Source organism: Dasypus novemcinctus, chromosome 17 (assembly GCF_030445035.2).
Source record: "Dasypus novemcinctus isolate mDasNov1 chromosome 17, mDasNov1.1.hap2, whole genome shotgun sequence".
NCBI classification, from domain to species: domain Eukaryota; kingdom Metazoa; phylum Chordata; class Mammalia; order Cingulata; family Dasypodidae; genus Dasypus; species Dasypus novemcinctus.
This window is the reverse complement of record NC_080689.1, coordinates 1,282,564-1,304,591: the sequence shown is the minus strand read 5'-3', so window position 1 is coordinate 1,304,591 and position 22,028 is coordinate 1,282,564. Positions and strand designations below refer to the sequence as shown.

General features: G+C 57.2%; 1 protein-coding gene across 1 annotated transcript in view; it reads left to right on the top strand.

Moving 5' to 3' along the window:
* MERTK (MER proto-oncogene, tyrosine kinase) overlaps nucleotides 1-21,302 on the top strand; it is a 90,078-nt gene extending 68,776 nt beyond the window's left edge. Inside the window, exons 10-19 of the mRNA XM_058278072.2 lie at nucleotides 1,711-1,852; nucleotides 5,520-5,605; nucleotides 7,707-7,802; nucleotides 8,403-8,483; nucleotides 11,088-11,180; nucleotides 12,770-12,888; nucleotides 15,520-15,629; nucleotides 16,441-16,600; nucleotides 17,171-17,307; nucleotides 20,472-21,302. Of these exons, the coding sequence (XP_058134055.1) occupies nucleotides 1,711-1,852; nucleotides 5,520-5,605; nucleotides 7,707-7,802; nucleotides 8,403-8,483; nucleotides 11,088-11,180; nucleotides 12,770-12,888; nucleotides 15,520-15,629; nucleotides 16,441-16,600; nucleotides 17,171-17,307; nucleotides 20,472-20,877 (1,430 nt within the window). The 3' untranslated portion in view covers nucleotides 20,878-21,302. The remainder of the gene's footprint in view (nucleotides 1-1,710; nucleotides 1,853-5,519; nucleotides 5,606-7,706; nucleotides 7,803-8,402; nucleotides 8,484-11,087; nucleotides 11,181-12,769; nucleotides 12,889-15,519; nucleotides 15,630-16,440; nucleotides 16,601-17,170; nucleotides 17,308-20,471) is intronic.
* Nucleotides 21,303-22,028: the final 726 nt, after the last annotated feature.

Here is a 22,028-nt window from a genome sequence, read left to right as displayed (position 1 = left end):
TCCGTGTGTCAGCCCCGAGCGCCACGTGGTGGCCCCGAGCTCCACGTCGTGGCCCTGAGCTCCACGTGGCAGCCTCCAGCTCCACGTGGGGACCCCAAGCTCCACACGGGGACCCCAAGCTCCACATGGGGGCCCTGAGCTCCGTATGCTGTGGTCACTGCCACGCAGCGCAGTCCCTTTGGGTGGAGGTAACTCCTATTGTGAGGTCCACGCTGATCCAGCCACAGGTTCTCTCCCACGTGGCCTCTGAGCCCAGTAGCCGGCAGCGGCCAGACGCTCCCCCTCTGTGCTGATGCGCAGCCGTACGGGTGTTCCTGCAGCCCATGGCTCTCACCAGGGGAATGCGGCATCTGCCAGGGAGGAGTTCAGAGACAAAGGGATTCTGATCTGAAAAGCACAGGTTAAGAGAATGGGAGGAAGACTGTCAGCTTTTGTTTTCACACACAGTAAGCCTCCCCCAGGTTAAAAAAAAAAAACGCTCTTCAGGCAGTGCTCGCTTTTTGTGGCTACGGCAGTTTAAACACCACCGGTTCCCCCAGCGCGGCCCGGATTTCAGTTACCACGGCGTGCTCTCTGTGTGCCATCGCGGAAGCGCCCGCGCCAGCTCTGCTCTTCAGGCCACACTTCCCCGCTCTCCACACCTGCTCCTCTCCACCGGCCACTGCTTCCGTCCAGGTCGGCTGGTGCTGGTCACGACGTACCTGTCACCCATTCACTCACAGGTGGTCAAGTGTTGCAAGCCCATATAAAAAGGATGCCTGGAAGAAGGAATGGGCTGGTAAAGAGGAAAGTGCAGGGAAAAAGGGAAGAGCAGTCCTGATGGAAGTGAAGTTCAAGTGGAGCATAAATGGAGGCACAGAAGAAATAGCTGAGCACAGAGCGGGCCGCGGCCGACGTCCACGAGAGCCTGGAGGTGCATCCAGAGGAGCACACAGAGCAGGGGACTGACAACGAGGAGCGCAATGGCAAGAAAAGTGTCCCGGAAACAGGGACACTGACAAGACGCTTCACATTAGAGGAAGTTTAAGGCGCGTACTTCCCAGTATTGAAGCGTGAAGGATAAAATACTGGAAGCTGAGCCAGACTTGGAAAAGCACATGACAGCTCACCAACGCGTACGGAAGATGCGTGCTCCACACCTAAGTTAGAGAAGCTCGCTCTCTAGATACTTCTTTTTTTTTTTTTTTTGAGGTACCAGGGATTGAACCGAGGACCTCAGACATGGGAAGCAGGCGCTCAGCCATTGAGCATGTCCACTCCCCAGTGAGAACTGGTTTTTTTTTAGGAGGTACCAGGCATCAAACCTGGGACCTTGTACATGAGAAGCAGGCTCTCAAACACTGAGCCACGTCCACCTCTCTCTGGATATATTTTTAAAAAAGCAAAAAACATGATTCTCAATGTTTCTAATGTTTTAAATTACAGTATGCCACATAAATATGTGCTTTACTGTTAATTTCATTTTCCTGTTCATTTATAACCATATGAAGAGAATTTCCCACTAATTGTAAGAGCCGTTTGCTCCAATTCAGCTTGCACAGTCAAAGCAAGGCCTGCCTGTGTTTGTAGGTAACAGAAGATAGAAGGATGGGTACAATTCAGAATGCTTCTGAGTCTGTCCGTCTGCATTTCAAGCCAATGTTTCCTAGGTATTTTGAATCCAGGGGACGTGTTTCCATTGATTCTCATGGTGTTTTTCATCTTGGGTAGATGTTGCCCCCAAGTCCACCCTGGCCCCTCACAGCACAGACTCCCTGCTCATCCTCGGCTGCTTCTGTGGAATCATTTTGATTGGGCTGATTATATACGCTTCTCTGGCCATCTGGAAAAGAGTCCAGGAAACAAGGTTCGGGTAAGTTTCCCGGGGAAAGGCTCTGCCTGCTCAGGTCGAGTGGCGATGCCACTTCACCAGCGCCTCCCCCACCAGTGGTCACCCCGTGTGTGCCAGTCCTGGGGTCCCCCCCCGTGGGACTCATGCCGCGCAGGCGGGCGGCAGCCAGCCAGCAGACCCTCCTCAGGGGCAGAGAGCACGAGAGCAGGGCTTCTGGGGGACACCTTGAAGGAGGTCACAGTTCCCTGAAAACACACGTAGGTGCACGTAACAAACAACCGGAGATTTCACCCCGTTAGCAACTCTAAGCGGTGAGGCTTTGTCTTCTCTTTTTCTTCTGCTTTTTATCAGTTTTCTGTAATGACCACTTGTTTTTCCAGTGGAGAAAATTTTCATGTTTTAACATTTATTAAAAAGACTCTTTTTCTTATTTTCTCAGAAATATCTTAATTTTCTGACAAAATCTTACTTAAATATCAACAAAAGCAAGAGGCCCTGGTAGACAGAAGGCCGCGTGCACAAGCGCGCTTCCTGGCACGCGGCTTGCCTGGGTTTCCAGGGGATCCGTTTGTCGACGCTGGGGCAGGAGGAGGCGTTTTTAAGAGGCAGGTGGTCGACAGTGGACGGGAGGGCGTGAGCACGGGGCGGGTGGCCGTGGAGGCTTTTCTCACCTGACGGGCGCCGCTGGGACATTTACATGACACCTCCCTGTGTCCACCCCGTCCTGGGTCACCTTCACTCTGTCCTGGGGTCACTCTCCCCCATCCTGGGGTCACCCTCCCTCCGTCCTGGGGTCACCCTCCCTCCATCCTGGGGTCGCCCTCCCTCCGTCCCGGGGGTCTCCCTGCCTCCGTCCCGGGGGTCGCCCTCCCTCCATCCCTGGGATCACTCTCCCTCCGTCCTGGGGTCACTCTCCCTCCGTCCCAGGGGTCACCCTCACTCCGTCCTGGGGTTGCCCTCCCTCCGTCCTCGGGTCGCCCTCCCTCCGTCCTGGGGTCACTCTCCCTCTGTCCTGGGGATCACCCTCACTCCGTCCTGGGGTCACTCTTCCTCCGTCCTGGGGGTCACCCTCCGTCTATCCTGGGGTCACTCTCCCTCTGTGCTTTCAGCTCTGTCCTTGCAGTTACTACATCATAGTGTGGGGATTTCAAGGATGACTCTTACAGGAGTGGACAAAATCTGGCCTAAATCCTGAGCTCATGGTTGCTGGAACACATCCCAGACACATCAGGCCTTTTCTGTGAGCTTTTGGTGAGGCACGGGGCTTGCTATGAAGCCAGAAGAGAGAACCTGTGCGGAAGTTGCAAGACTAGCTCACTGCTGTGCGCCAAGGGCGTGCCCGGCCCCGGGCACCTACTTAGCGGCGCCCGAGGGCAGACACTGTGCCGTCCTCAGGCAGGCAGCCAGCCACACACGCAAACACGAAATGGCCACCGTCCGTTCTGGAAAGGGCCTGCCAGAGCGTGCGACAGGAGCACCTGGCTGCGTGAAGAGGGCCGGGGGGTCCTGAGGACGTAGCTCAGGTGTTGTCCGGGTGCAGCCGGAGGAGCATTCCAGAGAGGGCAGCTCAGGCACAGGCTGTGCACAGCTGGGAGCTTGGCACACAGAGCAGAGCTCTGGCCTGGGAGTCACGACACCGCGTTCCAGTGCTGCTCTTGTCTCCTGGAGATGCCTCAGTTTCCAGGCTTCTGTGGTGTTCCCAGTCGCCGCACGCCGCCCCGCTCCCTCCAGCTCTGATTGCGTGATTCTGAATTGAGATTTTAGGACGCGGCCAGTGTCTGAGAAAGGCTGCGTCCTTGGGGCGGAAGTCCTTAAGACTTAGTGGCCGAGTGCAGCGTGGGTGGGAAAGAGGGACTTGATGGTCAGGGCTGTTGAAACAGTAGTCACAGAACAATGCGTGGACATATTCGCTTGAAACCCCTCAAGCGCAGGTTGGCTTGGTAAGACAGAACCACGGACGTGGTGGCCCAAACTTGCTGGAGCTCTGAGCTCCCAGCGGGCCTGGCGGGGCTCTGAGAATGCGCAGCTGAGGTCACCCCGCGGGCCCTAGCAGGGGCGCTCCGTGCCCGGCAGGCTTCGGCCAAGTGTCAGGGACAGCCTGCAGCAAGGCTGCTCTCCCAGGCCTCGGAAAGCGGCTTCCAAAGGCTCCCCTAGCTCCCTCCTTGCTTTCCTTTAGGAAGAAATGTACATTTTTACTTAGGACATTGTATGTTGTGAAAACACTTTTTGTTCTTGTTTTAAAACATGTTAAAGACAAAATGCCAGAATGAGACCCCATTCACAGTACCTTGGAAACCACAACATTCTCAGAATAAACACAGTGAGATGTGCAAGAGCTTTGTGGGGGGGACTATTCAGCCTTATAGCCATTGTGAAGAAAACCTGAATAAATTCAGAGGTGTGTACCACGTTCGTGGATGGGACCATGCAATAGCGAGAGATCCGTTTCCCCCACGTTAAAAATAAATTCGTAGAGTCCCTGCCAGAATTGCTGTAGGGTTGTTGATTAAACTTGGCAAGCCCATTTGAAAATTCATCTGGAAGAATAAATGTTCAGAAATAGCCAAGACAGTTTTGAAAAATGCAAAACGCTACCGGGCATAATATGTTTTTAATGATTAGAACCGTGCGGTTTGGTGCGGACAGAAGGGCTGGTGAGTGGGCGGCACCAGAGCTCTGTGTCGCTTGGGGACTTGGTAGAGGATGGCGACTGCATTGCACATCAGCAGAGAAGGGTGGGGTGTTAGGAATAGACGCCGTGCTGGGCGCTGGATGGAGACAGACAAACACAGGTCGAGAGGGAGAGACAGGCCACACTGCTTCGTGTGGATGCTAGCCCTGCTAACTCGTGCTTCCACAGAACCTCCAAACTTAGCACCAAGGCAGAGCTTAGGATATCCGAGCCAACCCTGGTTATAGCAATTTAGGAAAATTTAGGGTTGAAATTTACAGAACTTAACAAAAAGAGGGATTTCTGAGAACAGCAAGTATGCTAGCAAGATTACAGTACATGTTCCAGATCCTTAGGAATAAAACTATTTCCAAGAACCATAAAATAGAAGCATAAAACAAGTGAAAGTTTGAATACAGGCTTTTTGGGGTTTTTTTAAACCTATTTATTATAGTCACTTCCCTTGAATCCTCATACAAGACCCTATAATGACATTTTTCACTTGTTCATTTTTTTGGAACAAATGGAATAGAAATCGCTATATTTTATGCTTAGGAAAGTAACGTTCTTAGTTTAAAAAAAAATAGATTATACAGTACAGTAGAAGGTGAGGCCATCTCTAGCTCCAGGGCTCATGCGTGGCCTCAGTTGACATTCTGGCAAATATCTTTCCAAATGCTTTGCTCTGCATACATATAAGTTACTTTTTTAAAGCTATGTTATCCCTTTATAAATAATCTGTTTACCCAAGATAAAGTGATTTTAAGTCTGTGACTTAAACTAATTCATATCTATTTTCCCATCAATGAATCTAAAATAGTGACTAAGTGGATTTTATCTCATCAGTCACTTGCTGCCTTTGGTATCTAGAGTGAATCCTAAAGTAGATTGAAGGGAAGACACCGATTTCTTCTAATGGAAAACGTTGTAGAAGAGGCCCTGTTAAAGGCGGAGGCTTTGTGGACTCTGTAGCCCTGTTTTGATGCTGTGAGATGTCCTTGTTCTCACCCACCCCAGGAACGCGTTTAGAGAGGAGGATTCTGAATTCGTCATAAATTATACTGCAAGGAAGTCCTTCTGTCGTCGAGCCGTCGAACTCACCTGTAAGTTGACTTTTTTAGCAAACAAGTTCCAATAGTTGAGCGCAAAGAAAGAGCAACACACCAACAGCTTTCATCAAAGAAGGGATCATTTAATGCACAAAATGCCTCCCGAAACCCCGTGGGCCAGGGGTCGGGTGATGGCTGCTCCAGCCTGCCAGGGCTGCCGAGGCCCCGGGAAACGGGTGCTTCTACAGTGGGGTGTACTGACGCACCGCTCAGGCCCAGCTCTCCCCAGCTCACAACTGCCGATCCCGGGCTCCTGCGCGGCGGCTCTGCCCGCCCGGCCCTCTGCGGCGCTTTCCCCCGAGCTCCGCCTGCGCGGCCGGGCGCTGGGCGGGGGCCCTGGTCTCTCCCCCTCCCCGGCCTCGCTGCTTTGCTTTGGGCTGCTCTGTCCTGCTCTTCTCGCTTCGGGTCCGTCTTCTCCCGGAGGTTCCTCTGGGGCTGCCACTTTGTTCTGCGACTTGTGTCTCTGTTCCTAGAGGATCCAGGGAGGGGCCGGGACCCACCTGGCTGCCCCCGGAACCTGTCGTCCTGGGGCCTCGACGACCTGATCTAACCAGTCCACCGCAGGCACAGCCAAGGGACGTGATTTTGGGGGGTCCACGCAAAGGATCAAGCCAGCACAAGAGATCCTACAACGGGGAGGAGGGAGCGCCAACGGCAGAGCCGCCGGCAGCACCCGCCTGGTTCCCTGCCGCTTCCTCGCACCCACCTTGGGATGGTTGTCCCCGCGCGCCGTGGCAGTTATGGTTTGAGCTCTGCTGAATCAGAGGGTGCAGCCTTAGGCCTGAAGAGTGGGAGTGAGCAGAAAACAGAATTCCTGAATAATTTCAGAACAATGTAGAAAATATGGGCAAATATCAAACTCATGCTTCTGGATGTTTGCCCCCCATTCCTCCCCACAAAAAAGCCCAAGAATGATGGAATACATGTTGCTATGAAATGAAAATTCACGTGATATGGACTATTGCTAATTTCCTTACTTTACTAATAACCTATAAGTGTTTGATTTTTAGATGTCTCTGTCCTCACATTAAGAAAAAAATTCCTCATTTATGCATATTTCTTTCCTGGAGGTAAAAATCCTTTGGGTAATTTTTTTTCTGAGAGCAAATGCACCCTTTTAAATTTAATTATCTGCTTTTCTCAGAGCCTTGCTTCCATCTTTTTTTTTTTTAAGATTTATTTATTTCTCCCCCCCACCATTGTCTGCTCTCTGTTCATTCGATGTGTGTTCTTCTGTGTCCGCTTGCATTCTTGTCAGCAGCACTGGGAATCTGTGTCTCTTTTTGTTGTGTCATCTTGCTGTGTCAGCTGTGTGTGCTGCGCCACTCCTGGGCAGGCTGCGCTTTTCACTCAGGACAGCTCTCCTTGTGGGGCGCACTCCTTATGTGTGGGGCTCCCCTATGCGGGGGACACCCCTGTGTGGCACAGCACATCACTCCTTGCACGCAGCAGCACTGTGTGTGGGCCAGCTCACCACACGGGCCAGGAGGTCCTGGGTTCAAACCCTGGACCTTCCATATGGTAGGCAGACGCTCTGTCAGTTGAGCCACGTCCACTTCCCACTCCCTTAACTACACCCCAAACAGAGTCGTTTGCCCAGCTGCGCAATGGGCTCTCCTCCAGTCGGTGCCTCCTCCTGGCTGGTGGTCAGAGCTGCCCAGCTGCACGTGCCCACGGAGCTGCCCTCCTACTGCCCAAGTTCTCGGCTCGGCCCTCTGTGCGTCACGACGTTTGCATGGGTGGCGCAGGGGCTTGTTCTCCGAGTGTCTCTTCGGGTACCGCAGTTAGCGCCATGTCAGCAGGTGATCCACAGCCCTGCCCTGAGGGGACCCAGGACCACCGGAGGCTGCCGCTGGCTGCGCACGACCAGAGGAGAGACGGCTCTGGCTGTTAAAGCCCCTCAGTTAATCTTGCCACGAAGGATTAGTTTTACTTACTTTAATTAGCATGAAGTTGATATGATAGTCTCTAGTTGGCATTTTGGGGGAAAGAATGAGGACAAAATATAAAATAAAGTTTAACAATTTTACAGCACTTTAGCAAACAGTCAAATGAAAGAAAGGACACTGATGGCCCATTCCCACTCTTTTTACAGTACATGGCTTGGGAGTCAGTGAGGAGCTGAAGAATAAATTAGAAGATGTTGTGATTGACAGGAATCTTCTAACTCTCGGAAAAATTCTAGGCGAAGGTAAGCAATTTTAAGTAATTCTCCTAAAGGTAGAGTAAATCTTTTAAAATGTCTATTATTAAATAAAATACCATCCTTATGACTGAGTTATAATGGCAGTTTGAAATGTTAAAGTCAGTAGTGATTTTTGAAACTCAGATTTGACGTGGAAAGGGCCGCTGTGGTGCCGGCACACACAGCAGGCCTTGCAAAAACGTTCACTCCCTTCCTTCCATGAAAAGCATGCCTTTTATTTGCCAGTTTCCTGCCCACTTTAAATGTATGGCTCTAGTTCTCACATTTATAATTCTTGGTACCTTCCTTAGAGCTTAAATAGGAACAAGGGTGAAATGGGTATTTACCGAGTTAAATTGGCCTTAGCGTGAACGGTGATGATTAAGAGTTTGTGCTCTGAGCCCTTCAGGGACGTTTTCCATGTTCCTTTAAGTTTCTGGGTGGGTGACGGTGTTTAGAGTGAGGTGCCAGCGGCGCTCAGGGTGGGCGGGGCGGGTCCCAGCCTGCGTCCGGGGACGAGGGCCGGGCAGCTGGCATGGGCCTTGCTAAGGCTAGGTAAGTTTCGCACAGGGTCATGGGTCACTACCGATGTCGTTTTCTTCACAGGAGAGTTTGGGTCCGTAATGGAAGGAAATCTTAGCCAGGAGGACGGGACGTCTCAGAAAGTGGCCGTGAAGACTATGAAGCGTGAGTCCAGCTGGCGTGGGCCTCGCTTCTGGGCGCAGCGCTGCTCCTGGGGTGCTCTCGGGTCGGTCTGTCCGGGGAAGTTCCTGCGTACCCGAGCTAGACGTTCCCCACACTGGAGGCAGCAGCGTGCTCCCTTTACGGCTCCATCGCCAGCTCTGCCCCCGGTCTAACTGGTCGTCTGCCCGCCACCTGTCTAAGTAGCCACCTGCCACCTGTCTAAGTAGCCACCTGCCCCCTGTCTAGCTGGCCGTCTCCTGCCACCTGTCCAGGTAGCCATCTCCCTGCCACCTAAGTAGCCGCCTGCCCCCTGTCTAGCTGGCCGTCTCCCTACCCATCCATCTCCACCTCTGGCATGAGTTGCGAGGCAGGGCTGACCTGGTGGCGGCACCTGACTGGCGGCCTGGCTGCTCTGCTGGCTCGGGACCCCTTCCTCACTGGAGGATTGTTGCTTGGCCCCTGGGCAGCGATGGCTGTGAGTTTCCCAGGGGAAGGAGAAGTGGTCTTTGGCCCCCGGCATGTGAAGAGCTGGCCCTGAGGGGAAGAGGCGCTTAGGAGCTGCAGTGAAGCAGGAGGGAGCTGTGAGAGGGCCTGAGCCAGGGAGGAACGAGCAGGTGAGAGCAGACCACAGTCTAGGAAGTGCGCCGGTGGCAGTGACAGTGTGGCAGATGTAGTGGCAGAGGCTAGTAGGATGGCCTGCTCACCATGCAGGGATCCACACGGTGAAGCGGTGGCCCCGAGGTGGCTGGCCTGTTCGGTCAGAGAGCTGGCGGGCAGGCGCGCTGGACGTGGTTTCCACCGCAGCTGGAGGACGCAGGGCAGAGGGCACGCCCCCCACCACGCCCACTGGATGAGCTTGCTCCTGCCCCCGTGGCCGCCCGCCAAGCTGGACTGCAGGGGTTCTGGGACCTGTCCACGAGACCGTGATTCGGTGGCACGTTAACGCTGGTGTTTCACCCGCCATCGTCATCACGGGTCGTTCGGATGGAGATGATTTGTTGCTCAGTTGGCTAATCGTTTTAAGATTGCTTCCTTGTTCATCACGAGATGGTCAATGCTATTTTTTATAAATGCATAAGGTAAAATAGATTTATTTCTAGCGCTTTTTATCCACTTTTTATTGGTAAATAAAACATATAGTTAGATTATAAGCATGTATTGAGACCTTTTAACCTGAATTGGAGGCTGAAATTTTAATTCAGTTTTAAAAGGAAATCAAAATAGCCAAGTCACATGAGTCCAAGCTTTTCCCTTTTGAGAGCTTTCTCAGTAATAAGTGGCTGCTACACGCTCAGAGGGCATCGCAGACGTCCCGTTGTGGTGCTGGAGGTGGGTTCACGCATCCTCCTCCGGAATCGGAAAGCCCTGGAGCCCGCGCACTGGCCGGTGGCCCTCGGCGAGTGCAGAGCGGGCGCCGGCCGTCCTGCCCCTGCTGCCCGACGCGCCTTCCTCCCCCGGCTACGCCGTGCAGCGCTTTGGAGCTGAGGAAAGGCCCTGGCCCCAACCTTGGCTCTGCCCTCCTGAACTTACTTAGAATAACTTGCGTATGTTTTACATCTGTGCTAATCAGCAGGGATTGAAAGAATAATCTCTGGCCTCAAAGCCCCAGGCTCAGCTGCGCTTGCCGGGGATGGCCCGTCCGGAAGGGTTGGCAGGCACAGCACTGCCCCGGCCCGCCCTGGGGCTTCCTTGGAGGGGCGGGCAGTAGTGGACCCTGGGCAGGGCTGCAGAAGTCCAGATGCCCCTCTCGAGCAGTTTAATTCAGACGCTCGGTGTGAAAATGCAGCCAGCACAGGGGGCGTGGTCGAGCAACCAGCCTGGCAGGACACGCGCTGATGGAAAGGGCGAGCTGTGCCGTCCTTTCTAAGAAACAAAGAGTTGCAGCAGATCAGTTGGAAATGAGTTTAGTTTTAGAGTGTATTGGCCAAAAGAGTGCTGATGCAAAATACCAGCACTCTGTTGGTTTCTATAAAGGGTATTTATTTGGGGTAGGAGCTGACAGTTACCAGGCCATAAAGCATAAGCTATTTCCCTCACCAAAGTCTGCTGCCATGTGTTGGAGCGAGATGGCTGCCGACGTCTGCAGGGTCCAGCCTCCGTCTTCCTCTTACAGCTCTGTGGTCCCAGCTTCTTCAATCTCAGCTATAGGCTGGGATAAGTCTTGTCTCTCTCCCGGGGCTTGTTTCTCTCCGGGCTCAGCTGCTCTGCTCTCTCCACAAGGCCAGCTGTAGACTCTCAGGTTCTCTCTTCCCGGGGCCTCTGCCGTGTCCATGGAGCCGTCTCTCTCCCTCTGTGTTCTTCTCCTGTGCATTTACTTCCCGGGGCTCCAGCATCCAAAAACTCCCAACTTTTCTGCCGTGTTGTTTTCTCTGTTCTGACGCCTAATTGAAGTCTTAATCATTATGTAATCAAGTAAAAATGAAACCTCTGAATCCAGTATAATCTAATATGCCCAGAGGAAAAGACCAGTTTACAAACATAATCTAATACCTGTTTTTGGAATTCATAAATAATCCCAAACACTACCGACAGCAAAATTGCTATCCTCTTCCCAGCTCTTAACCAAGTAAATTAGTCATGCTTTACCTTTTCCATCTTTCCCTTTAGTGGACGTCTTTTCGCAGCGAGAGATTGAGGAGTTTCTCAACGAGGCCGCGTGCATGAAAGACTTCAACCACCCAAATGTCATCCGACTTCTCGGTACTGCAGAGAATGGCAGGCCTGGGCGCCGGCAGGCGCGCAGATGCACTCACACTCTGTGTGGCCCAAAGTAATTCGTAACGTTGGTTTTGCACCCAGAAGATTCATCCTTGTATTTTCTGAGGCTGATTGTAAAAGTGGATTTACATTTCTTGGACACAGGGACTCTGGGGTGGTTTTGAGAGTCCGCAGAGCTCCAGGTGACTGACAGGCCTGAGAGCTGGTCATGTCACAATTCGTATGGACTTAAGATTATCCTTGAATCAGATACCAGTGGGGGGAAGTGGACATGGCTCAGTGGTCAGAGTGTCCGCCTACCACATGGGAGGTTCAGGGTTCAAACCCAGGACCCCCTGACCCATGTGATGAACTGGCCCATGCGCAGTGCTGATGCGCTCAAGGAGTGCCGTGCCACGCAGGGGTGTCCCTCGTGTAGGGGAGCCCCACGCACAAGGAGTGCGCCCCTCAAGGAGAGCCACTCCACTTGAAAAAAGCACAGCCTGCCCAGGAGTGGCACCGCACACACAGAGAGCTGACGCAGCAAGATGACACAACAAAAAGAGACATAGATTCCCAGTGCCTCTGACAAGAATACGAGCAGATGAACACACAGCAAATGGACACAGAGAGCAGACAATGGGGTGGGGGGGAAGGGAGAGAAATTTTAAAAAAAAACAAAAACTGGGGTTTAAAGGTATAAAAATAGATAACGCCTACAGACCATTCTAAAAATACAATTTACTAAATTCCTTTAAAGTACTGATTTCTTATAATCATGGTACATTGATGATGGTGTGGGATGTGATTTAATCATCAGAATTTGGCTTTGTAGCCCTGGAGGCTGAAAAACAGGAAAGATGAGCTCAGGTACGGTGCGGGCTGGTGTGCGGCAGTATTCCAGGAAGGAAGCACCGCCCTGGGAACCGTCAGATTTCCCACTGCCCTGTGGCTTGATACTTGGTAAATTCTTCAGGGATCTTTCAGAGTTTTATACAGCACTGCAGAGAGTTATGAAAATTAACATTTGATTTTCTATCAAAGAAGCCTGTCACTAACCTGCAGTTTTTGTCCGTAACGAGCTGTGAGCACAAATATACTTTGTAATAGCAACACAGGCAAGAGCTGCGCAGCCTGACTTCGGCTGATGCGCTCCCATGCCAGCGTTCCGAGGTAGACGGTGCTGCCGCTCTTCCTGTGTATTGCTGTTGAAATTTGGGAACGTGGATTTTACCGATAGGCTCTGAAAATTCTTTCAGCAATGTGAGCATTTGGCGACGGTCGACTGTTTTGTGTGGTGAAGCACTGACCTTCCCGTGGAACCAGCTTGTTCCCTGTCCTGGCACAGCCTCCGCCTGTGCTTGGCGCAGGGTATAAAACCGCCACAGGCCCCAGGCGGCCGTAGTTAGGTCCATTTTTCGAGAGCTCTTATGCAGAGATGGGCACTAATCTGAAAAAAGAAAAAAATCAACAAGAATGGCACGCGTGAGCGACGGGCTTTCGTTTTTGAGCTGTGGGCGCGGGGCCCGTGGCGCAGTTGGGCCAGCCTCCCCCCGAGCCTGCCTCCTTACGTCTGCTGTTTTGAATTTCAGGCGTGTGCGTGGAGCTGAGCCCGCAGGGCCTTCCGAAGCCGATGGTGATCCTGCCCTTCATGAAGTACGGGGACCTGCACACCCACTTGCTCCACTCCCGGCTGGAGGTGGGGCCGAAGGTCAGTGCGAGCCCTCCGGCCATCCTGTGCCTCGGGCCCGGGGCTGGAGAGGACAAGGCCTTTGGGGCCCGCTGGGCGCCGGGTGTGGTGTCCTCACAGCAGGCCCGGGCGGTGGTGTTACCCCGCTTCACAGGGAGAGGCGGCGGGCAGAGCCTGTGGCCAGAGCCCCCCGTGGGGCAGGGCCCACTCGTCTGCACACGGAGCGCTGCAGGAAGCCGCGCGGAACTCTGGATTGCACGGCTGCCCCGTCCGCTGAGGAGCACACTGCTCTCGTGAACCGGTGCTTTTTAAGCTCTAATCCATTCAGACGAGCCGAGAATGGTGATCGCAACGCTGTGTCCTCGGGGTCTTCGAGCCTCGTGCCTTCGGCGCTGCAGCCATCGGCGCTGCAGCCATCGGGGCTGCGCGGCCCGTGATGGTGGACAAGGCCGTGGAAGACGCCACAAGTTCCCCCAGTTGTTTAGGAGAACAAAGCAGAAGCTCGCCCTCCGCAGACAAGCCAGGAGAGACGCGTCCCTCCTCCTCCTGCCGAGAGCCCGGCGGGAGGAGCGGGCCGGGGCCGAGTGGCCGGGGCCAAGTGGCCGAGACCGAGCGGCCGCTCCAGCATCCGGTTTACTGGAATTCACGGCTGCCGCACTGAGGCCGCAGAGTGGCCCGAGGCGCACAGGGCCCTGGGGGTCTGGAGCTGTGCGCACCCCAGAAAAGCCGCTCTTAGACGTAGGCACCGCGGCAGGCGTGGCCCGGGCAGCACGGGTGTCGAGCCTCTGACTGGAGTCCTGAGAGAACGAGATTCAGAGGAGAGGGGGGCTGAGGAAGCAAGAAGCAAGGCTCAGCGGGACCCGGAAGGGAAGGGAGAGGCCGGGAGACACTGCCGTGTGACAGGAGCGTGTGCTGCCGTGCGACAAATGTGTGCTGCTGCATGACAGGCGTGTGCTGCCATGTGACAGGCGTGTGCTGCCATGTGACAGGCGTGTGCTGCCGTGTGATAGGCACGTGTGCTGCCGTGTGACAGGCTGTGCTGCCATGTGATAGGCATGTGCACTGCCATGTGACAGGCGTGTCCGGGGCCGAGGATCACCAGCAGCCAGCCCCCGTCCCTGGAGAGAGCGCAGCCTTGACGACAGCTTGATCTGGACTTTCTTTTTGCCTCAAAACCGTGAGCGAGTAATTCCCATAGTTTTACCTGCCCCGTTTCATGCTGTTCACCTGAGCAGCCCGGGGAACTGAAAGCTGCCCCTGCGCCCAGTCGCAGCTCCCACGGGAGGCTCAGCCCAGCACTGAGGAGCCCTCAGTGTCCACTCGGCCTCGGGACGGGCAGGCAGCTGCCCAGGGCCTTGGCATCTTCCACTGGCACGAAACAGACCACGGGAAGAAGCTTAGTGGTAAATAAGCACCGTTTATACTTTTCAAAATCTACGAAGAACAGACCGTGATGGTCCGTGCTGGCAGGACACGTCCTTACGGCCCACGTGTGACCGCGGGCCTGGTGGGAGGCCTAGCCTGGGCCGTGACTGCGCTGAAACACTCAGCCCCCTCATCGTCCCTGAGGTGGACAATTTTAGAATCCAGGTGGCTCATGGCAGCTTTCGAACACGGCAGTCTAGTTTGAGCTTTACGGCATGGAGGAAGCAAGACAGCTGAAACTTGCAGGAGGGCCCTAGAGGAAAAAATTTAAATTCCTAAACACTCACACTGTTGAGCACGTGCTAGTGTTCCTGAGTACAAGGGGTACTTGGGGATACTTCCATTCCTGTGATGAGTCAAAGATTATCTTAATCTTCTGATGCACAGAAGAAAAGGCACCTTCCAAAACCCTGCCAAGAAGAGCAGGTAAAATGACAGCAGATGGGGACGCCTGCGGGCAGCTCCGTGCCTTCCTGCCGCTATCGCCGCCTCCCCGAGGAGGGTCCCACTGCGGGTCCTGCCCCAGTCGTGCTCATCTGGACTTGGGGCCGCGTGTTACCTCGAGGGCGCTGCACCGGGTTGGAGCTCTCTGTGCCCCGGGAGGACGTGCTCTTGCTGAAGCCCCTCCCGGGGGACCCGCTGCAGGCAGCACCTGTTGACGGTGACGCCATTTGGGGCCAGCCCAGCAGGATGGCCGTGAGCCTTTCACTGGGGTCCTTTGTGAACAGAAGGAAACTCAGCGGGCAGGAGCCACCGCAGAAGAAATGGGTAGCGGCCGCCACGTGTGCAGCCACGGGCAGTGGCACCCAGGCCACGGCAGCCAGCCACAGCCTCTGGGGAGACAGCCCTGCCTCACGAAGCCAGGACTGACACATCTTCCCGGCCCCAAAGCCGCTCGCAGTCAAACGCCCCTTCTTTAAGCCAATCCATTTCTTGGTTTTTGCCTGAGCGGCCCAGGAAACAAAAACACTCAGGGAGAGAAAGCGTGTAATTCACGTTAGTACTTTTAAAGATGGGAAGAAGAGAATGCCATACTTGCCAAGAACTTTCCAGGTTTTTCATTTTTATTGCTTTTTAAAAGCCTTTTTTTAATATTAGCAATGTGGAAATTAAAGGTTTGTTTCTTTGCTTCACTGCCACACTTTCAAGAAATAGAATTGCCATCTCCCCCTTGCTGAGTTGTCCTTTTTAAAATTGTGCTTCTTGTCCTCCCACCTCACCCTCCAGCACACTCCACTGCAGATGCTTTTGAAGTTCATGGTGGATATTGCGCTGGGAATGGAGTATCTGAGCAACAGAAATTTTCTTCATCGAGATTTGGCTGCTCGGAACTGCATGTGAGTGCGCTGGCCGGTCCTGGAAGGGGCTCGAGCGCATGGTGTTTGATCTCTGTGGGGCGGGGGCGGCCACTGCTGCGAACACGTAGCGAGCTGGCTTGGCACGGGGCTGGGGGCTGGCCCAAGGGGGGCTCCAAGCCCGGGGATCCGCTGGCTCTGAGCACCGGCTTGGCCTCACCACCTCCTCGCCCAGCTGCAAGAGCCAGACGTGGCCCCCGTGGCCTGTCCCCACCATCCTCAGCTTGCTCTGCGTCCAGCGTCGTGGAGGCAGCATGGGAAGTATGAGGGCGCGTGTCCCTCGGTCCTCAGGACGCTTCCCGTGAGCCCAGAGAGGCGAGGAGGGCTGGGCGAGCCCCTGCTTCTCCAGCCTGCGTCGCAGCTCTGTGGCCGGCTGTAACGTGGCTGTCGTTCACTGTGGCAAGGAGAGGCCGAGTCCCGCAAACACGTCACCGCTGCCCACAGGCTGGAGCTGGCAGCGGGACCTGGCCCCAGCCCCTGCTCCACGACTCCCTCCCTCGCCGCCTGATTTCTGAAAACCCAGAAGGGGTTTTGTTTCCTCCTTGTCCCTGTTCCCCCAGGGGTCCTCGCCTTCCCCTCAGGTGCACAGCCACTGTCCAGGGCGGCCGCCCTCGGGGCTCCCGGGCCGTGGGCTCTTGTTTTAAAATGGGGTCGGTGCTTGGCCGATAGCGCTGTGGTCCTCTGGGCGCGGTGGTCCTCTGGGCCCTGGCCGCTCCCCGTGGCCTCCGGCCTCCGCGCCCAGCACCCCCCGCTTGGCCTCCACGTGGCTGAGGCCGGGCTTCGCGCTCTGCAGGTTGCGAGACGACATGGCTGTCTGCGTGGCCGACTTTGGCCTGTCCAAGAAGGTCTACAGCGGCGACTACTACCGCCAGGGCCGCATCGCCAAGATGCCGGTGAAGTGGACCGCCGTGGAGAGCCTCGCCGACCGGGTCTACACCAGCAAGAGCGATGTGGTGCGTGGCAGCCTCTGCGGCGCGGGGGGCGGGTGGGCAGGGCACAGGTGGGCGGCAGCGTGTGGAAGGGCAGTGACATGGGTGGGAAGCAGCGCGGGCAGCAGCCAGGTAATGGCGCAGGAGGGCGGCCGGGAGGCGGTGTGGGTGGGCAGCGGCACGGGGGGTGGCCGGGCAGCGGCATCCCTCCGTCCCCCTCCTGTGCTGGACAAGCTGACCCCTGGAGCCTGGATTCCGGGAAGCGCCTGCTCTGCCTGGCCCTGGCACAGCCCCGTTCTCGCTGCTGCAAAGTGGGCCTTGACCCCTTGAGGGAGCTCGCCCAGGGGCTCGGCAGCCCAGGCGCCATCCAAAAGCCGCTGTTAATTGCACCCTTGGCGTCCGCGTCGCTGCGCAGCGGCAGAGCCTGAGCGGCGGGAGGCTGCTCTGCCTTCGTCACATGACCCGCGAGGCGGCAGGAAAGCGGGGCCGTGGCGCCCTCCGTGGTCAATGAGCGGCTCTCGAGCGCCACGGGCCAGGCGTCAGGGCTCGGGCAGGCCCTCTGGAGACGCGCCTGATGCTGCGCTTTGTCCGCAGTGGGCGTTTGGTGTGACCATGTGGGAGATCGCCACGCGGGGCAAGGTGCCCTACCCTGGCATCCAGAACCACGAGATCTACGAGTACCTGCTGCACGGCCTGCGGCTGAAGCAGCCCGAAGACTGCCCTGACGAGCTGTGAGTGGCCCTGCGTCTGTGGCCAGTGGCAGCGCCCAGGGGCAGGGGTGCGGCCCGGGGGGGGAGCGCGAGGCCAGGGCCGGGCTCTGGAGTCCCCTCGGCCAGCGGCGCGTCCCCTTCCTGAGCAGGACACTCGCCCATCTGAGCGCTGACCCCGGTTGTCGAGCTGCTCGGGTGGACTCAGAGCATTTCCCACCGGGAGATGCCAGTCACCCCTGCCCGCTCGCCTGGCCCAGGCCCCCCGGGGGTCTTGGGTGGCCAGCAGCTTCTGGAAGTCCAGGCCGACCGCGGGGCGCCTGGCACCGCCCGCTGGTCCCCACTGCCCGGGGCAGGAGCGTGGCCGAGCACAGGCCGAGCCGCCCCGCTGGAGCCCGGCTTTGCCTGGCCTGGGTGTCTCCCCGGCCTCATGTGTGAACCGGACGTGGTGGTGCTGCTGGGCCCCAGGGACGTCACACAGTAAACGCCAATGACGTGAGGACGCAGAGGGCGCAGTGGGTGCGGGGGCTCTGGCGTCAGGTGTGGCGGGCAGGGGGTGCTGTGGCGCCAGGTGTGGCGGGCACAGGGGCTGGGGCATCAGGTGCGGTGGGCTCAAGGGCTCTCCTGTCAGGTGCAGTGGGGGGGGCCTGTGGTGTCAGGTGCGGCAGGCGGGGGGGCTGGGGTGTCAGGTGCGGCGGGCGGAGGGGCTGGGGCGTCAGGTGTGTCGGGTGCGGTTGGAGGGGGCCTCTGGCGTCAGGTGCGGTGGGCGCAGGGGCTGGGGCGTCAGGTGTGGCGGGGGGGGGGCTCAGGTGTCAGGTGCGGTGAGCACACCTTCCCGAGCTGCTATGAGGAAGCCCACGGCCCCCCACGCTGCACACCCTGCGTCCTGGCCGCTCAGAAGCAGGGCGCGTCCGGCCCTGTGCCCCAGGCCATCTCCACCCGCACGGCCCCTCCCAGCCCGGCACCACGGCTGGAGCCCGGCCATCGCAGCCTCCCGGGGCCTTGAGGGCCTTGAACGTGGCGCGGAGCAGCCTGGGGCCCGGCTCACGCCCCCGCTGACCAGCCCCAAGGAGGAACGAGCGACCCCACGGCGGGCGCAGGGCCAGGCCGAGCGGCTCCTGGAAGGCGGGGGCCTTTCTGTGTGCAGACGTGACGCCCCGGCCATCCTCAGAGCCACCAACAAAGCTGCTTGGAAAGTCCAGGTTGCAGGAATGTTCCGTAAACGCACGGTGTGGCCCCTTTTATAACATCTCTCCAAAGCGACCCAGGCAGCCAGCAAGCTCCTGTCCTCTCGTCCTCACGCGTCCAGGCAGGGAGTGCCGCAGCCTTCCTCCGCTCCAGACCCAGGGTCACTGCCCTCCCCGGGAGGCTGCCTCTCGGGCCCCCTGCCCCCGTGTCTCTAAAAGTCATGCTCAGCTTTTTATGTTCCATGAATATTAGACGTAACTTTAAGACGATATTGCTCGTATTACATACAAAAAATATAGATTACATAAACACCGTAAACACGTTCCCCTGGAGGAAGTGATAAGAGTTGACGGGGAGCAGATGTGGCTGAAGCGACTGGGCTCCCGTCTACCATACGGGAGGTCCAGGGTTCAGTTCCCGGGGCCTCCTGGTGAAGGCGAGCCGGCCTGCACAGAGCGCCACCCCGCGTGGAGAGCTGGCGCAGCAAAAAGAAACACAGAGGAGAGACAGTAAGAGACGCAGCAGACCAGGTAGCTGAGGCGGTGCCTCTCTCCCACTCCACAAGGTCCCAGGATCGGTTCCCGGAGCCGCCTAAAGAGAAGACAAGCAGGCACAGAAGAATGCACAGCAATGGACAGAGAAAGAAGACGGCGAGCACAAAAAACAAAGGGGCAGAGGCAGCAAATAAATAAATCCTTTTAAAAAAAGAGTTGATGTCCCTGAGGACAGAGTTCTCCGCGCCCCTCTCAGCCTCCAGGCAATCCAGCGGAGTCATGCAAACTGATTTGTGCCGTGAAAACCTAAAAAATCGAAACCAGTTTTAATGGGCTTCTCATGATGGTTTCTTTAAGTGGAATATTGAGGAAATGCGAAAGCTGGGGCCCAGCGCAGCCAGGGCTCAGGTGGGAAGGGGAGCCCCCCGCTCTGCGGCGTCTTGGGCTCCGCTCCCCAGAAACGTGTGCGGGGTTGACGAAGGCTGAGAAGTAGAAAGGGGCAGATGCCCTTCTAGAACCACGTGCCGGCAGGAGCTCAGGTCAGCGTGCACGAGGCGCCGTTAAACGCAAATGCGGGAACTGCACGTTCATGTCCACGCGGCGCCAGCAGCTGCGACGCAGAATACCAATGCTTTAAATGTGGGTCTTTTCCTTACCGAGTGGGTGAGTGTCGGCTTCTCACAACTGGAGGGGGTCGGCACGGAGCGGCCGTGCTGCGCGCGCGGCGGGGTTCCTGGCCGTCACTCGCGGTCTTTCCCCTGCTCCGTCGTACTTACTACGACGAACGGGATGAAGAAGCCACCTGGGGGAGCAGCTGCCAGCAGAAGCACCGCAGAGGCGGGCGGCGCGGGGCCCAGCGGTCGGCACCGCACGTGGCCGCGGCGCGGTCAGGCCGTCCCCGAGCCTCCTTTCTTACACGTGGCGGTGGCAGGGCTGTCGCGGGACGTGTCAGGCGTGGCACACACGAACGCCATACCACGAGGCTCTCGTCATCCGTCTTCTCTGCTGTCCTGAGCCCTGGACACGGCCTTAGGTCAGTGACATCAGCCCACAGCGGTGGTGGCCTGCAGAGGGCCAAGCAGTCAGGGTCCCACGGCCTCTTTAACGACAGCCGCTCAGCCCTGGCATCAAGGTGAAAGCTGCCGCAGACCACACGCGAACAAACAGGTGCAGCCGTGCTGCAATGAGACTTTATTTACAAAAACAGACGGTGGGCCGTGGTTTGCTCCCCTCATGTAAAGGAGACGGCTATTATGTTCCTAATACTAGGAATAGAGTAACTGCCACGCGTGGCCCCTCCTGGAAACGAGGACGGCTTTCCGGTCAGATGCCCACGGAATGTTTAGGAAAGATGAAAGCTGTTAGGGCGCAGAGAGCACCTCGGTCATCCCCCAGCAGTGGAGCTAATGCGCAGAGAAACGCGGTTAAGCTGCAGGCGGTGTGGAGGGAGGGCGTGGGCTGTGCGCGGGCACGGCGCGGACCCGGGTGACGGCCTCTCTCCCGCAGGTACGCCATCATGCACTCCTGCTGGAGCGCCGACCCCCTGGACCGGCCCCCCTTCTCGGTGCTGAGGCTGCAGCTGGAAAAGCTCCTGGCCAGCCCGCCCGGCGCCGGGGGCCGCGGTGACGCCATCTACATCAACACTCCGTTTCTAGAGAGCCGCGGGGCCCAGGGGCAGGACCCCACCGAACCTGACCCCGCCGCCCCTCGCTCGCCCAGCCCTGCCGCCGGCGTGGTCACCGCAGAGGTCCACGAGAGTGGACTCCCCGAGGGCCGGTACGTCCTGGACGAGGGCGCCGGGGAGGGGCTGGCTGCGGCCGCCCCCGAGGCAGCATCCGGGGAGCACGAGGCCCGCGGGCGGCGCTCCAGCTCGTCGGCCAGCCCCGCGGGCGGCCCGGAAGGCCTGGCCTGAGCGGTGCCCTGGGGAGACGGCCAGAGCCGGGACCCTGCATCGGGCGGCCGGGGGCGGGTCAGGGTCTCCGTGTTTGTTTTCCTTCCCGAGAAATCCCGGAGCACAGAGGCACCGGGGAACGTTGCCACGTAAATCAGCCTTAAAAGTACACAGGACTTATTTATTAAAACGACGTATATGTATATGAGGGACGAGAAGGAGGTGTATTTTAGTAAAAGATGAAATTCCATTTCCTGCAGTTCTTTGAAGTTAAGCTTTAACAGCCTCACCCTCTACTGCTGCTCCTTGGTATTAACTTTTGTACAAAGCTATTTTTTAAAGTTGTACTGTCTTTTTATGACTGTTAAATGTCGAAATATTTGTAAAAGGAAATACTATATTTGAAAGTTTCTGGACTTTATAAAGAATCTGATATTCTTACACGAGTCGGTTTGATAATGCATCATTTGATGATGGAGTTTTCAGCTGATTGGTTGTTTGCTGTGAATTCCTAATAACGCGTGAGGGGGAAGGACGCGCGGCCTTCCTGGCCCGGGCCCTGGGGACGGTGCGCCGGCCTCGGGCCCTTGCGGGCGCCTCCCTTTACGCCCGGCCCTGGGCATTGGCGCGGCGTTCGGGGACGTGGGAGAACCACGCCAAGAGCCGGAGCTCGGCACCAAGCGTGTTAGGGCCTGAACATCCCGAGTGGGAGGACTAAGGTGAGTGCAGAGGCAGCCGGGGTGCTGGGGGCCGGGGCGGGCAGCGGGCAGCGGGCAGCGGACAGGCATGGGCAGCGGGCAGCGGGCAGGCGTGGGCAGCGGGCAGCAGGCAAGCGTGGGCAGCGGGCAGGCGTGGGCAGCGGGCAGCGGGCTGGCATGGGCAGTGGGCAGCGAGCAGGCATGCGCAGCAGGCAGGTGCGGGCAGCGGGCAGCGGGCAGGCGTGGGCAGCGGGCAGCGGGCCGGCGTGGGCAGCGGGCAGCGGGCAGGCGTGCGCAGCGGGCAGGCGTGGGCAGTGGGCCGGCGTGGGCAGCGGGCAGCGCCCACCTGGGGCTTGGCAGCCTGGCTCTGCCTCCTCACGGCAGCCGGCGGTGTTCTGCTGGGCTCGTCGGGCGCTCTGCGTGACCTGTCCTTCCACAGAGCCCGCGTCCTCACTACGGCCCAGTGCTGCTGCC